Source organism: Geotrypetes seraphini, chromosome 14, assembly GCF_902459505.1.
Source record: "Geotrypetes seraphini chromosome 14, aGeoSer1.1, whole genome shotgun sequence".
Classification (NCBI taxonomy): Eukaryota; Metazoa; Chordata; class Amphibia; order Gymnophiona; family Dermophiidae; genus Geotrypetes; species Geotrypetes seraphini.
The window spans coordinates 2,888,384-2,901,646 of record NC_047097.1 but is presented as its reverse complement, the minus strand read 5'-3'; the positions used below and the strand labels follow the sequence as shown (position 1 = coordinate 2,901,646).

The 13,263-nt window shown below is 47.0% G+C and overlaps 1 protein-coding gene across 1 annotated transcript in view; it reads right to left on the bottom strand.

Moving 5' to 3' along the window:
* The window catches only part of LACTB (lactamase beta), a 50,810-nt gene extending 39,375 nt beyond the window's left edge, over positions 1-11,435 (bottom strand). The window contains exon 1 of the mRNA XM_033920928.1: positions 10,903-11,435. Within this exon, the coding sequence (XP_033776819.1) occupies positions 10,903-11,157 (255 nt within the window). The 5' untranslated portion in view covers positions 11,158-11,435. The remainder of the gene's footprint in view (positions 1-10,902) is intronic.
* Between the last annotated feature and the right edge of the window lie 1,828 nt (positions 11,436-13,263).

Here is a 13,263-nt window from a genome sequence, read left to right as displayed (position 1 = left end):
AAAAGAAAGAGAAAATCGATAGTGAGCAGGAAGTCAAATTGTCTCCGAGTTTATTTGGCATCAACAACCATCCTTCCAAGTTCATTCATGTTTACACAGCGTTTGAAATGGCAAAATTAATAACTGCTGAATTGTTGACTAATTTAAAAAGAAGCCAGCTTGTGAGGCACTAATATTTGACCAGCAAATTTAATGTGCATCAGTTTAAATGTATTACCTCCTTTAACCTTTTAGGACTTTCTCACCTGATAGTAAGGAGAACACAGTAAACATCTCAGAGTAAAGCATAATAATCTCAGTCTATTTAAAAGCCTCTCTCTAATGCACATTTTGCATAAGAGCTGCAGGCTATGGCCCGGGTGCTTGGGGCAGAAAGAGCCTTTCAGCCCGGGAGCCTTCGCCTCCCCATCCCACCCCCGCTGTCTTTGCTTGCCACTCCCAGCTTGATCAGTTTGACCACCTTGGCCAGCATGGGCAGGCTGAAGGCGTCCCCCGGCATGGCGCTAACTTTGTGGCAGAGGAGGCACGGCACCTGTGTCTCCACGGCCAGGGAATGAAGGGGCTACTGGCCACGGCCCAGGTCTATGCTAGTTGCTGGACTGCAGCCTCTTCATTATGTCAGGGCCACTGGTGCACAAGCGCGCTACTGCATGGTCATGCGCCACTTCTCGCGGGCCTCGCAAAAACTGACGGCATGCGGGCCCATGCAGGACTGCGCTTGTGTGCCGCTGGCCCCTATATCATGAGGAGGCTGCAGTCCATCGACTAGCACAAGCGGGAAGTGGCGCGCAATCAAGAAGTAGCTGGGACTGGCCCACAGCGCCCCACGATCCACTCATCAAAGACGACGTCTGACTCAGGACCAGTTTCGGAGGGAGGATCCAGAGCAGAGGAAACTCTGGCTCCAATCCAGCTTGCAGAAGTTGTGCGAGCAGAGTGGGATTATTACGGGCTCCTCCAAGAGGCAGAGGCACACGATGCAGGTGAGGCTTGCCTCCATGGCCCCCGGGCGAACTCATGGCAAACTGGCAAGGAAATAACTCCTCGTGCTTCAGTAACCCTGAAACCAAATCGGCCAGCACCGCAGCTCGCCGTTCTTTGGAGGAGTAGTTGGCGGATAAGCGCGAGAGAGAGCATTTTTAAAAAGGTACCGGGCGAGCAGAGGTGTTTAAAAAATTGTATTCGCTCCTTAAGACGTATCCACTTCTTGACCCACTTTTTTTTGGGGAAAAAATGCGTCTTATGGAGCGAAAATTACGATAATTATCTACACATATCGCACAATGCTATTCTAGGAATCAATACTGGCAATGCAAAAACTGTGTGCAAAGAATAACATTCTGTCATACGTATGCACAGGTGATTCTACCAGTACCAATACAACATTTTTGTGTGCATGACATAGTTGCACAGAATCACATGCTTGTAAATCCAGCATGCTCTCCCATGTTGCCTCACACTTTTTTTGTGCTCGGTCCATTTGTTTGCTGCCCTGGACAGCAAATCTTTTATACTATATTTGCATTTCTGTTGGGGAAGAAAACTATTTTGCATTGTTGGATTACACAGGAACCACCTACTCTCTCCCACTGGCATACTTTAATGATACAGCAGGCATCTATGGAATGTCTTTCTTTGTCATCATTGGACACAGTGCCGGGACGAATGTTTCGTTCTTGCTGGGAGCCTTTTTGGATAACTTTGACTCATAAAGCTCGCGGTCATTTGTTAAACCCCTGAATTCTTCTTAATATGGCACACTGGATTTGGGATTCTTATTATTGCTGGTTGCTATGGTAGGGAGGGTGGGTGGGGATTGGGGTAGGATGGGAGAGAATGGATAGATATTTGGATGATACATGTCCTTGTTCAGTTAAACACTGTTTCTTGAACTGTTATATTTGTATGTATTGGAAATTTTCAATAAACATAAATTTAAATACTATGTTTGCATTAGGCAACCCTGCTCTGAGCTTTAGCACAGGGCTCTAATGGAAGGGTAGTGTTATCAGCTGTCAGCGATGAACCAAACCCTTGGTTCTCAAACGATGTGGCTAATTTCTTTAAACAAAACACTTACAACCTAACCAAAATACAAGATTTGAAATGCCTGACAGGGATTTATAAATTCTCGCCAAGAGAACCATCTTACCTCTTCACTTTCTACAACAAATCTCTGATTTTGCATAACAGGGAGTGGAGACTTGGTCAGCAGGAAAAACCAGAAATCAACAGTATTTGAGTATGACTCATGATTTTGTAAATCTTGAATAAAAGGGATAGAAGAAATGGATATGGACCACTGGGCTAACTAAAAGAAGAAACTTGCTTTGCCCTTTGCACATCTTTCTTGTACATAGTAGTCCACACGAATGAATGGAAATAAAGTAAAGACAATATTGATTTATGCGTATTTTCTGACAATAAAAATGGGAAAGAATGGTTTCTTGAATTAGTATGAAGGTGATTTAAATGTGATAGCTGATAGCAATTTATAAAACCTGCTTTGCTAGCATGTTGTTTTTATGGTCAGGTGGAAAAGCAGAGTAGAAGCTAGGCCATTTATTAGATCTGTAATAAACTTGCAGGATTGGGTTGAAAGTGAAATAGATTCATTTTATTTTATGCTGAGCAAATTGTAAAGAGATATAACAAACATTGTTTGAAATGTCTGTATGCAAATGCCAGAAGCCTAAGAAACAAGATGGGGGAGTAAGAATATATAGCACTAAATGAAAATATAGATATAATAGGCATCTCTGAAACCTGGTGGAAGAAAGGTAACTGATTGGACACTGTCATATTGGGATATAAGTTATATCATAGAGATAGGGTGGATTGAATCGGTGGAGGTGTAGCGTTATATGTTAAGGAGGGCATTAAATCGAATGGACTAAAAATTCTACAGAAGCAGAAGCACACCTTGGAATCCCTATGGGTAGAAATTACATGTATAAGGGGGAAAAGGATAGTGATAGGAGTGTACTACCATCTGCCTGACTAGCAATGGACAGATGCTGAAATGTTATCAGAAATTAGGGAGGTTTACAAACTGGGTAACACAGTAATAACGGGTGATTTCAACTACCCCGATATTGACTGGGTAAATGTACCATCAGGGCATGATAGAGAGATAAAATTCCTTGATAAATCAAAGACTGCTTTTCGGAGCAGCTGGTTTAGGAACCTACAAGAGGTGAAGCAATTCTAGATCTAGTTCTTAGTGGAGCACATGAATTGGTGAAGGAGGTAATGGTGTTGATAAAGGGGATCATAACATGATCAGATTTGATATAATTCCTGGAATAAGTTTGCACAGGAAATCCAATACAACAGCACTTAACTTTAAAAAGGGAAACTATGATAACATGAGGAGAATGATAAAAAAGAAACTTAAAGGTGAAGTTGCAAAGGTCAAAAATATACTTCAGGCATGGATGTTATTTAAAAATTCCATCTTGGAAGCCCAGACTAGATATATTCCATGTATTAAAAAAGGAGGAAATGAAGACCAAACAGCAACCAGGGTGGTTAACAAGTAAGGTGAAGGAAGCTATTAAAGCTTAAAGAGAATCCTTCAGAAAGTGGAAGAAGGATCCAACTGAAAATAATTGTAAACACAAGGAATGTCAAGTCAAATGCAAGGCGCTAATAAGGAAGGTAAAGAGAGATCTTGAAAAAAAGATTGTGCTGGAAGCAAAAACACACAGTAAAAACTTTTTAGGTATATTAAAAGCAAGAAGCCAGGAAGAGAATCAGTTGGACCGCTAGATGACCGAGGGATAAAAGGGGCTCTCGGGGAAGACTATGTGGGGGAGATACTGGTGCCAGAAACTGTATTCAATTCTGATGAATCAGAGAAACTCATACAACTCTCTGTAACACTGGATGATGTAATGGGTCAATTTGACACACTGAACAGTAGCAAATCACCTGTACTGGATGGTATACATCCCAGAATGCTGACAGAATTGAAAAATGAACTTGCAGTGCTATTGTTAGTAATTTGTAATTTTTCTTTAAAAACCAGCATAGTACCGAAAGGCTAGAGGGTGGCCAACATGACACTGATTTTTTAAAAGGGTTCCAGAGGTGATCCAGGAAATTATAGACCGGTGAGTTTGACGTTCACTTTGGTCTATAAATCAAAAGCTCCTAACAGTCCCCTCTTTGAAAGTTATCGGGACACAACGACACGATATAGTCTTAGTGATGGGGCCACAGCTTTGGAATGCTATGCCACGACATTTAAGAGAGGAAAACAATTTGGCCCGTTTTAAAAGTAATTTAAAAAGCTTCCTTTTTAAAGATGCTTTAAACCTTTAAAATACGTTCGGTTTTTATATAAAATTCCTTTTCTAATTGCACTCTTTTTTTTTTTCTTTTCCTTTCTTTTTTTAGATTTCCCATCCTACTGTTTTTACCATATATGTCTCTCCTCTGAATTTTAAAAATACTTAATTGTAGTTCTATCCCCTCTCCCCGTTTGTATTAGTTGGTCTGTATGTCTAATTGTCTACCCCATTATTTTAAATTTTAAATAGTGTGTAAAAATATCCTCTATAATAAAACCCTAAGCGCACATGGGCACTTACAACAGCATGATCCCTGTCTCCGTGATTTGTGCCTCCATGACTGTGTTCGGTTTGCGGTACATGCGGCAGTTTACAGCGTGTGCGGTGCTTAACGCGATGGTTTATCTCCTGTGGTGTGACATAGAAACATAGAGTATGATGGTAGAAAAGGGCCGACGGCCCAACAAGTCTGCCCACTCGAACAAGTCTGCCCACCCCCCTAAGCACTTCCTTGAAGTGAACCCACATGTTTATCCCATTTATTCTTAAAATTGAGTACGTTGCTGGCCTCTACTACCTGGAGTGAAAGATTATTCCAATGATCAACCACCCTTTCGGTGAAGAAATACTTCCTAATGTCCCCATAAAATCTCCCATCCCTGATATTTAGCGGATGCCCTCTTGTCGCCGTAGGTCCTGTAAGGAAAAAGATGTCTTCTTCCATCTCCATATGGCCAGTAACATATTTAAACGTTTCTATCATGTCTCCCCTCTCTCTGCATTCCTCGAGAGAGTATAGCTGCAAACTACCTAGCCGTTCTTCATATGGGAGATCCTTGAGTCCCGAGACCATCCTAGTGGCCAATCTCTGAACCGACTCCATTCTCAACACATCCTTTAGATAATGTGGCCTCCAAAATTGAACACAGCATTCCAGATGTGGTCTCACCATTGACCTGTAAAGCGGCATCACCACTTCGGGCTTACGGCTGACAAAACTTCTCCGGATGCAACCCAGCATCTGTCTAGCCTTGGATGAAGCTTTCTCCACTTGATTGGCAGCCTTCATATCTTCACTAATGATTACTCCCAGGTCCTGTTCAGTAACAGTTCTAGTTAAGGTCTTACCGTTCAGAGTGTAGGTTCTGCAAGGGTTCCGCTACCAAGGTGCATAACTTTACACTTCTTGGCATTAAAGCTCAGCTGCCAAATAGTAGACCATTTCTCCAGTAAAAGTAAGTCCTGTGTCATACTGTCGGGTACAGTACCTCCGCCTACCACATTACATAATTTAGCATCATCGGCAAATAATGCAATTTTACCCTGAAGTCCCTGAGGTAGATCCCGTACGAAGATATTAAATAGGATTGGACCCAGGAATGAGCTCCCGACGTTTCGGAGGGAGTGCCATTTACCACCATCCTTTGAAGTCTGCCACTGATCCAGTCTTTAACCCATGCAGTTAATGTTTCTCCAAGTCCCAGCGAGCTCATCTTGTTCAATAATCTACAGTGTGGGACACTATCAAAAGCCTTACTGAAGTCCAGATACACTACATCCAGGGACTTTCCCTTATCCAGTTTTTTTGTTACCTAGTCAAAGAAGCTGATTAGATTGGATTGGCAAGATCTTCCCTTTGTAAATCCATGCTGATGGGGATCCCTCAGCCTCTCATCGTCCAGAACCATATCTAATTTGTGTTTAATCAACATTTCCATAAGTTTACACACTATTGATATAAGACTTACCAGCCTGTAATTTGCAGTTTCTGACCTGCATCCCTTTTTGTGAAGCGGAATGACGTTAGCTGTTTTCCAGTCTAATGGAACTTTTCCCGTGCTTAGGGAAAGATTGAAGAGCGCAGCTAACGGTTCTGCCAGGACATCTCTCAATTCCCTAAGCACTCTGGGGTGCAATTTATCTGGTCCCATGGCTTTGTTCATTTTTAGCCTTGATAATTCTTGGTAGATGCTGCTGGTAGTAAATTCAAAATTCCTGAATGGATCTTCTGAGCTCTCCCTTGTTTGCAGCTGTGGACCGGATCCCGGTGCCTCACAGGTAAAGACTGAGCAGATGTATTTGTTTAGCAGTTTGGCTTTATCGGAGTCCGATTCTGCATAGGTACCGTCGGGTTTCCTTAGGCGCACTATCCTGTCTGCATTCCTCTTTCTATCATTAACATACCTGAAAAAGGATTTATCCCTTTTTTAAATATTCATAGCTAACTTTTCTTCCATCCGAAGTTTGGCGTTTCTGACCGCTGTTTTGACAGCTCTAGATTTCTCTAGATAGGCTTCTTTGACTTTTAGTCGTTATGATTGTTTGTAGGATACAAATGCTCTTTTCTTCTGTTTTACGAGTTCCGAGATCTCCGCAGAGAACCACTGGGGTTTGTTATTTCTCTGTCGTTTACTCACAGCTTTTACATAGAGGTTGGTTGCTTCTTGTAGGGTAGATTTCAGAGCTGACCACATTACCTCCACATTATCTGTTGCCTCCTAGTTTTGCAGTGCCTCATAGACAAAATCTCCCATGCTCTTGAAGTTAGTGCCCTTAAAGTTAAGGACCTTTGTTGATGTGTTCGACCTAGTGGTTCCTTTCCTGAGGTGAAACCACACTATGTTGTGGTCGCTGGAGGCCAACACATCACCTACCGAAACCTCTGTGACACTATCTCCATTGGTGAGTATCAGGTCCAAAATTGTCTGATCCCGAGGGGGCTCCAGCACTATTTGTTTGAGTCATGCTCCCCGTATAGAGATAGGTGGTGATAGGTGGCGGCAAGAGCAACGGCAGGAGGGTGTCCTTCGGCCTGAACGAGACGGACAGGGTGCGGGTACTGCGAGGCGTCCGGCTGTCAGAAGAGGTGTTTAGTTGAATGAATGAGTCCTCCCATGCTGGGTAAGAATTACAGGATGTAAATACAGTGGTACCTTGCTTTACGAGCATAATTCGTTCCAGAAGCATGCTCGTAAACCAAAATACTCGTTTCCCCATAGGAAATAATGGAAACTTGCTTTGATATGTTCCCCCCCCCCGAGGCCAGCGGCACTGCTCCCCCCCCCCCAAGAACCGGCATTGCTCCCCCCACTCATGAAGGCTCCCCCCTGCATGATCCACCATCCCCCCCACTTGTTTCGCCCCCCCATGATCCAGCGACCCCCCCGCTCGCGTCGCACCCCCTCCCCGCCACGATCCGGCATTCCCCAGGCATCCACCCACCCATCCGATTACATTTCTTACCCCCGTTTGGCACCGGCACTGGTACCAACGCACAGGACATACCAGTGCCCGATGCCTTGAGCATCTGCGCTTGCTCAAGGCCTTCGGGTTCCCGTTCTCTCCGAGATTCTCGCGAGGGTGCCGGATCGCAGGGGGGGGGGGGGTGGTGCCGGATCGCAGGGGGCGCTCGTAAATCGAGGCTTGGTTTCCGAGGCACCGATTTTGCGAATGTTTTGCTCATCTTGCAAAACACTCGCAAACCGAGGTACTACTGTATAAGAAAGTGAAGAAGCAGGAAAATGCTGCTGCTGCTGCTGCACATGGAAGTGGAGGGGGAGGGATGGGAGACAGACAGACAGACAGACAGACAGATGGGGCCAGAGAGAGAGATAGACATAAATAAAAACAGACAGATAAAGGGGGCCATGGAGAGAGACAGACAGAAAGAAAGACAGACAGACACCAGAAGGGAGAGAGAGAGAAAGAAAGAAAGATAGCGTGAGGGAGAGAGAAAGAAAGAAAGGCAGAAAGTGGCCAAGGAGAGAGAGAGAGACAGAAAGAAAGACAGACAGAAAGCGGCCAAGGAGAGAGAGATAGAAAGAAAGAAAGACAGACAGACAGACAGAAAGCGGCCAAGGAGAGAGAGATAGAAAGAAAGAAAGACAGACAGAAAGTGGCCAAGGAGAGCGACAGAAAGAAAGAAAGACAGACAGACAGCGGCCAAGAAGAGAGAGAGACAGAAAGAAAGAAAGAAAAAATGACAGAGACAGCAGCCAAGGAGAGAGAGAGAGAGAGAGAGAGACAGAAAGAAACAAAGACAGACAGACAGCAGCCAAGGAGAGAAACAGAAAGAAAGCACTACTGCTGGACAGGGGGAGCAGGCAAGGAGGGGAGGTGGTGGACAGCTGAGGAGAGAGAGACAGAAAGACAGCGGCCAAGGAGAAAGAGAGACAGAAAGACAGACAGACAGAAAGCGGCCAAGGAGAGAGAGAGAGAGAGAGAAAGAAAGACAGACAGACAGACAGAAAGCGGCCATGGAGCGAGAGAGAGAAAGACAGACAGACACATCTATTCTAGCACCCGTTAATGTAACGAGCTTAAAGACTAGTATGTTTATATTTTATTAATTTTTGTATCTCGCTTAGTAAAACTAAATAAGCGATTCATCAAAGTCGAATAAATTTGAACTTAATGGGGAATGGAAGACATTTAATTCCTCTTAGGCCCCTTACCCATAATGTTAAAACAAACAGCACAAAACCTTAATAACTGTATATATTTTATAAACTGTTAAGAATCAAACAAATAAGAAGTGGAGTAAAAGCAGGCAAAAAAACCAGCCTCCAAGTGTTTACAAAATATGAGTTAATATGTGTTACTATATACAAATGCCTTTTAGTAAATCTAGCCCTACGGGCTCTATGGCAAATGCACCAAAGCCATAGCGGGAGGTTATTGTGTTTATTCCAGAGTTCAGCTATTACAGTTTAACAAATCCTGAAGCCTCAAAGTGTAGTGTACTAGGTTTTGTGCACCAGTTAGCTTGGTTTTAGTGCACAATTTTATAACACCTTACGCAAAAACGGGTTCTACACACAAGCTGTGTTGAACATTTAAATCCATGCTAACAAAACTATTAGTAACTGAGCGCAGATACAAAGGGCCTGATTCTCCAAAGTGCGTCCCGATTTTAGGCAGCTGTAGGCGTCCTACAGCTGTCTAATCAGCCAATCGGGATGCACGTTTTTTAAAAAAATGCTCCCCAGGCAGGCCGCCTATATTGAAGGCGCCTCTGGGAGCCTAGGGAGACCCGCAAGACGCCTAAGCTCGCCTAAGGGCCTTAGGCGGGCCCGACATTACCGATCTCCCTCCCACCCCGACACTACCGATCGCTGGTAGAAGGGTGCCAAAACCCTCCTGCCAGAAGATGCCACCCCCACAATATCGATCGCTGGCAGGAGGGTGCCCAATCCTTCCTGCCCGAAGACGCACCCTCCCCCCGACGCTAACAGCCCCCAAACCTCCACCCCACCATACTAACCTTTTCTTTTGGCCAGACGGTCTTGCCCGTCCAGCCAGCAGCCCGCCTAGTTGAAATGAGGCGGGCCCGCCCCTTCCTGGCCCATCCCACCGAAGCCTAAGGCCTGATTGGCCCAGGCTCTAGAAGCCTGGACCAATCAGGCCTTAGGCATAGTGGGTCCGCCCATCCCCTCTAAGTCTAAGGCCTGATTGGCCCAGGCTTCTAGAGCTTCTAGAGCCTGGGCCAATCAGGCCTTAGATTAAGTGGGGATGGGCAGACCCGCTATGCCTAAGGCATGATTGGTCCAGGCTTCTAGAGCCTGGGCCAATCAGGCCTTAGGCTTCGGCGGGATGGGCCGGGCCCACCTCATTTCGACAAGGCGGGCCTGCCGGCTGGACGGGCAAGACCGTCTGGCCAAAAGAAAAGGTTAGTTTGGTGGGGTGGAGGTTTGGGGGCTATTAGCTGAAACAAAGGTGTTGGTACCAGAGGTGCCAGCTCTGTAGGTGCCATAGAGCAAAAAAACAAACAAACAGAAGTTGCTGGCAGTTTGGTGCTTGAGCACCCCCAATAATTGAGAAAACTCCTTGACTATCCAGGGAAGGGTAATTTCCTTATGTGTAGCACCCCTAATCTTTTCAAAAAGTTGGGACTGCTGAGTTGCATGTGGGCACGGACTTGCACATTAAAAAAAAAAAACAACCACCCCAAACCCTGTGCTGGTGCTCAAAGGTTCACAGTACTTTCTTCACTCTATTTCTAAACTGCACAAAAAATTGCTTGGGCATGCTTTAAGTAATGAGCATACAAATTAATGCAGTAATCTGCTCAGTGTTAAATGTCAACTGTCCTGTCAGTGCCTGAGTGATGACTGGCTCAGGCACTGACAGGAAAGTTTACTTATCCCGATTTGATACCTCTTCCCCCCCTCTAAACATTTTCCTTGACCCCACACATTAAAAAAATGTCCCCATAGTCTAATAGGCCCCCTCCCACAGCTATGGAGTACACAACATGCAGTTAATGGAATCTGTGATTATGGTTTTTCAACAAAAGTTAATACCTGCGCTGAAACCATTTGGCACACAAAAGGGGAGTGACTTTTTTTTTTTTTTTTTTTTTGGGGGGGGGGGGGGGTTATTTTGCAGACCCACGTGCTCTCTCACATTTTTTATGCCCTACGTGCATACCATATTGCTTTTACTACACTGGGGAGCAAAATGTTTGATTAAAGCAGCACACAGTGTAACACTAATTTTCTCCCGAAGCTTTTCGTTCATTGATAACCACCAATAAGTGTTGAAAGAGGAAACGTGCGGGTTACAGCAACCGCCCAGCCCGGTCCCCGCCGTTAACATCTGCCCCCACCTTAATCTTCTGCAGCAGGTCCCGGCTCTGAGCGATGGCCCTGGCGAAGGTTTGGCGCCTCTTTCCCGCCTTCTCCTCGCTCTCACACTCGGCCGCCCTCACGCTAACAACCAGGCCCAGGCCCAGGCCTAGGCCGAGCAGCCGCCCGGAGGCCGCCGGGACAGAGCTGCGGGGCTGGAGCCGCTCGGCCCTCCTCGGCCACCCGCGAAGCGCGAGCAAAGCACGGCCCGGCCCAGGTCTCACCAGGCGGGACATGGCGCCGCCGGTTACAGAGAGACAGAGCCGGGATGGAAGGAGCCAACGGCAGAAATCTCGAGCTCGGGGAGCCGCAGCTCCGCCTCCTCCGACCCCGCCGCTCCTCCAGCAAGGAGCGGCCAAGAATCAGGTTGCTGTAAAGCACAGGCCCAGCTGCGAGACGATGCGTATCTGTATTCCCTGCCACAGGTACCCAGGGTGAGCGCCTTTACATCCTGCCATAGGCGCCCACTTAGAGCAGCCTTCCACTCTGCATAAGTACATAGGGAAGAGCACCTTTACATCCTGCCATAGGCACCCACTTGGAGCAGCCTTCCACTCTGCATAAGTACATAGGGAAGAGCACCTTTACATCCTGTCACAGAGCAGCCTTCCCCTCTGCCACAGGCACCCTAGGTGAGCACCATAGGCGCCCACTTGGAGCAGCCTTCCACTCTGCATAAGTACCTAGTGGGTGAGCACCTTTACATCCTGCCATAGGCGCCCACTTGGAGCAGCCTTCCACTCTGCATAAGTACATAGGGAAGAGCACCTTTACATCCTGCCATAGGCGCCCACTTGGAGCAGCCTTCCACTCTGCATAAGTACCTAGTGGGTGAGCACCTTTACATCCTGCCATAGGCGCCCACTTGGAGCAGCCTTCCACTCTGCATAAGTACCTAGTGGGTGAGCACCTTTACATCCTGCCATAGGCGCCCACTTGGAGCAGCCTTCCACTCTGCATAAGTACCTAGTGGGTGAGCACCTTTACATCCTGCCATAGGCGCCCACTTGGAGCAGCCTTCCACTCTGCATAAGTACCTAGTGGGTGAGCACCTTTACATCCTGCCATAGGCGCCCACTTGGAGCAGCCTTCCACTCTGCATAAGTACATAGGGAAGAGCACCTTTACATCCTGCCATAGGCGCCCACTTGGAGCAGCCTTCCACTCTGAATAAGTACCTAGTGGGTGAGCACCTTTACATCCTGCCATAGGCGCCCACTTGGAGCAGCCTTCCACTCTGCATAAGTACCTAGTGGGTGAGCACCTTTACATCCTGCCATAGGCGCCCACTTGGAGCAGCCTTCCACTCTGCATAAGTACCTAGTGGGTGAGCACCTTTACATCCTGCCATAGGCGCCCACTTGGAGCAGCCTTCCACTCTGCATAAGTACCTAGTGGGTGAGCACCTTTACATCCTGCCATAGGCGCCCACTTGGAGCAGCCTTCCACTCTGCATAAGTACCTAGTGGGTGAGCACCTTTACATCCTGCCATAGGCGCCCACTTGGAGCAGCCTTCCACTCTGCATAAGTACCTAGTGGGTGAGCACCTTTACATCCTGCCATAGGCGCCCACTTGGAGCAGCCTTCCACTCTGCATAAGTACCTAGTGGGTGAGCACCTTTACATCCTGCCATAGGCGCCCACTTGGAGCAGCCTTCCACTCTGCATAAGTACCTAGTGGGTGAGCACCTTTACATCCTGCCATAGGCGCCCACTTGGAGCAGCCTTCCACTCTGCATAAGTACCTAGTGGGTGAGCACCTTTACATCCTGCCATAGGCGCCCACTTGGAGCAGCCTTCCACTCTGCATAAGTACCTAGTGGGTGAGCACCTTTACATCCTGCCATAGGCGCCCACTTGGAGCAGCCTTCCACTCTGCATAAGTACCTAGTGGGTGAGCACCTTTACATCCTGCCATAGGCGCCCACTTGGAGCAGCCTTCCACTCTGCATAAGTACCTAGTGGGTGAGCACCTTTACATCCTGCCATAGGCGCCCACTTGGAGCAGCCTTCCACTCTGCATAAGTACCTAGTGGGTGAGCACCTTTACATCCTGCCATAGGCGCCCACTTGGAGCAGCCTTCCACTCTGCATAAGTACCTAGTGGGTGAGCACCTTTACATCCTGCCATAGGCGCCCACTTGGAGCAGCCTTCCACTCTGCATAAGTACCTAGTGGGTGAGCACCTTTACATCCTGCCATAGGCGCCCACTTGGAGCAGCCTTCCACTCTGCATAAGTACCTAGTGGGTGAGCACCTTTACATCCTGCCATAGGCGCCCACTTGGAGCAGCCTTCCACTCTGCATAAGTACCTAGTGGGTGAGCACCTTTACATCCTGC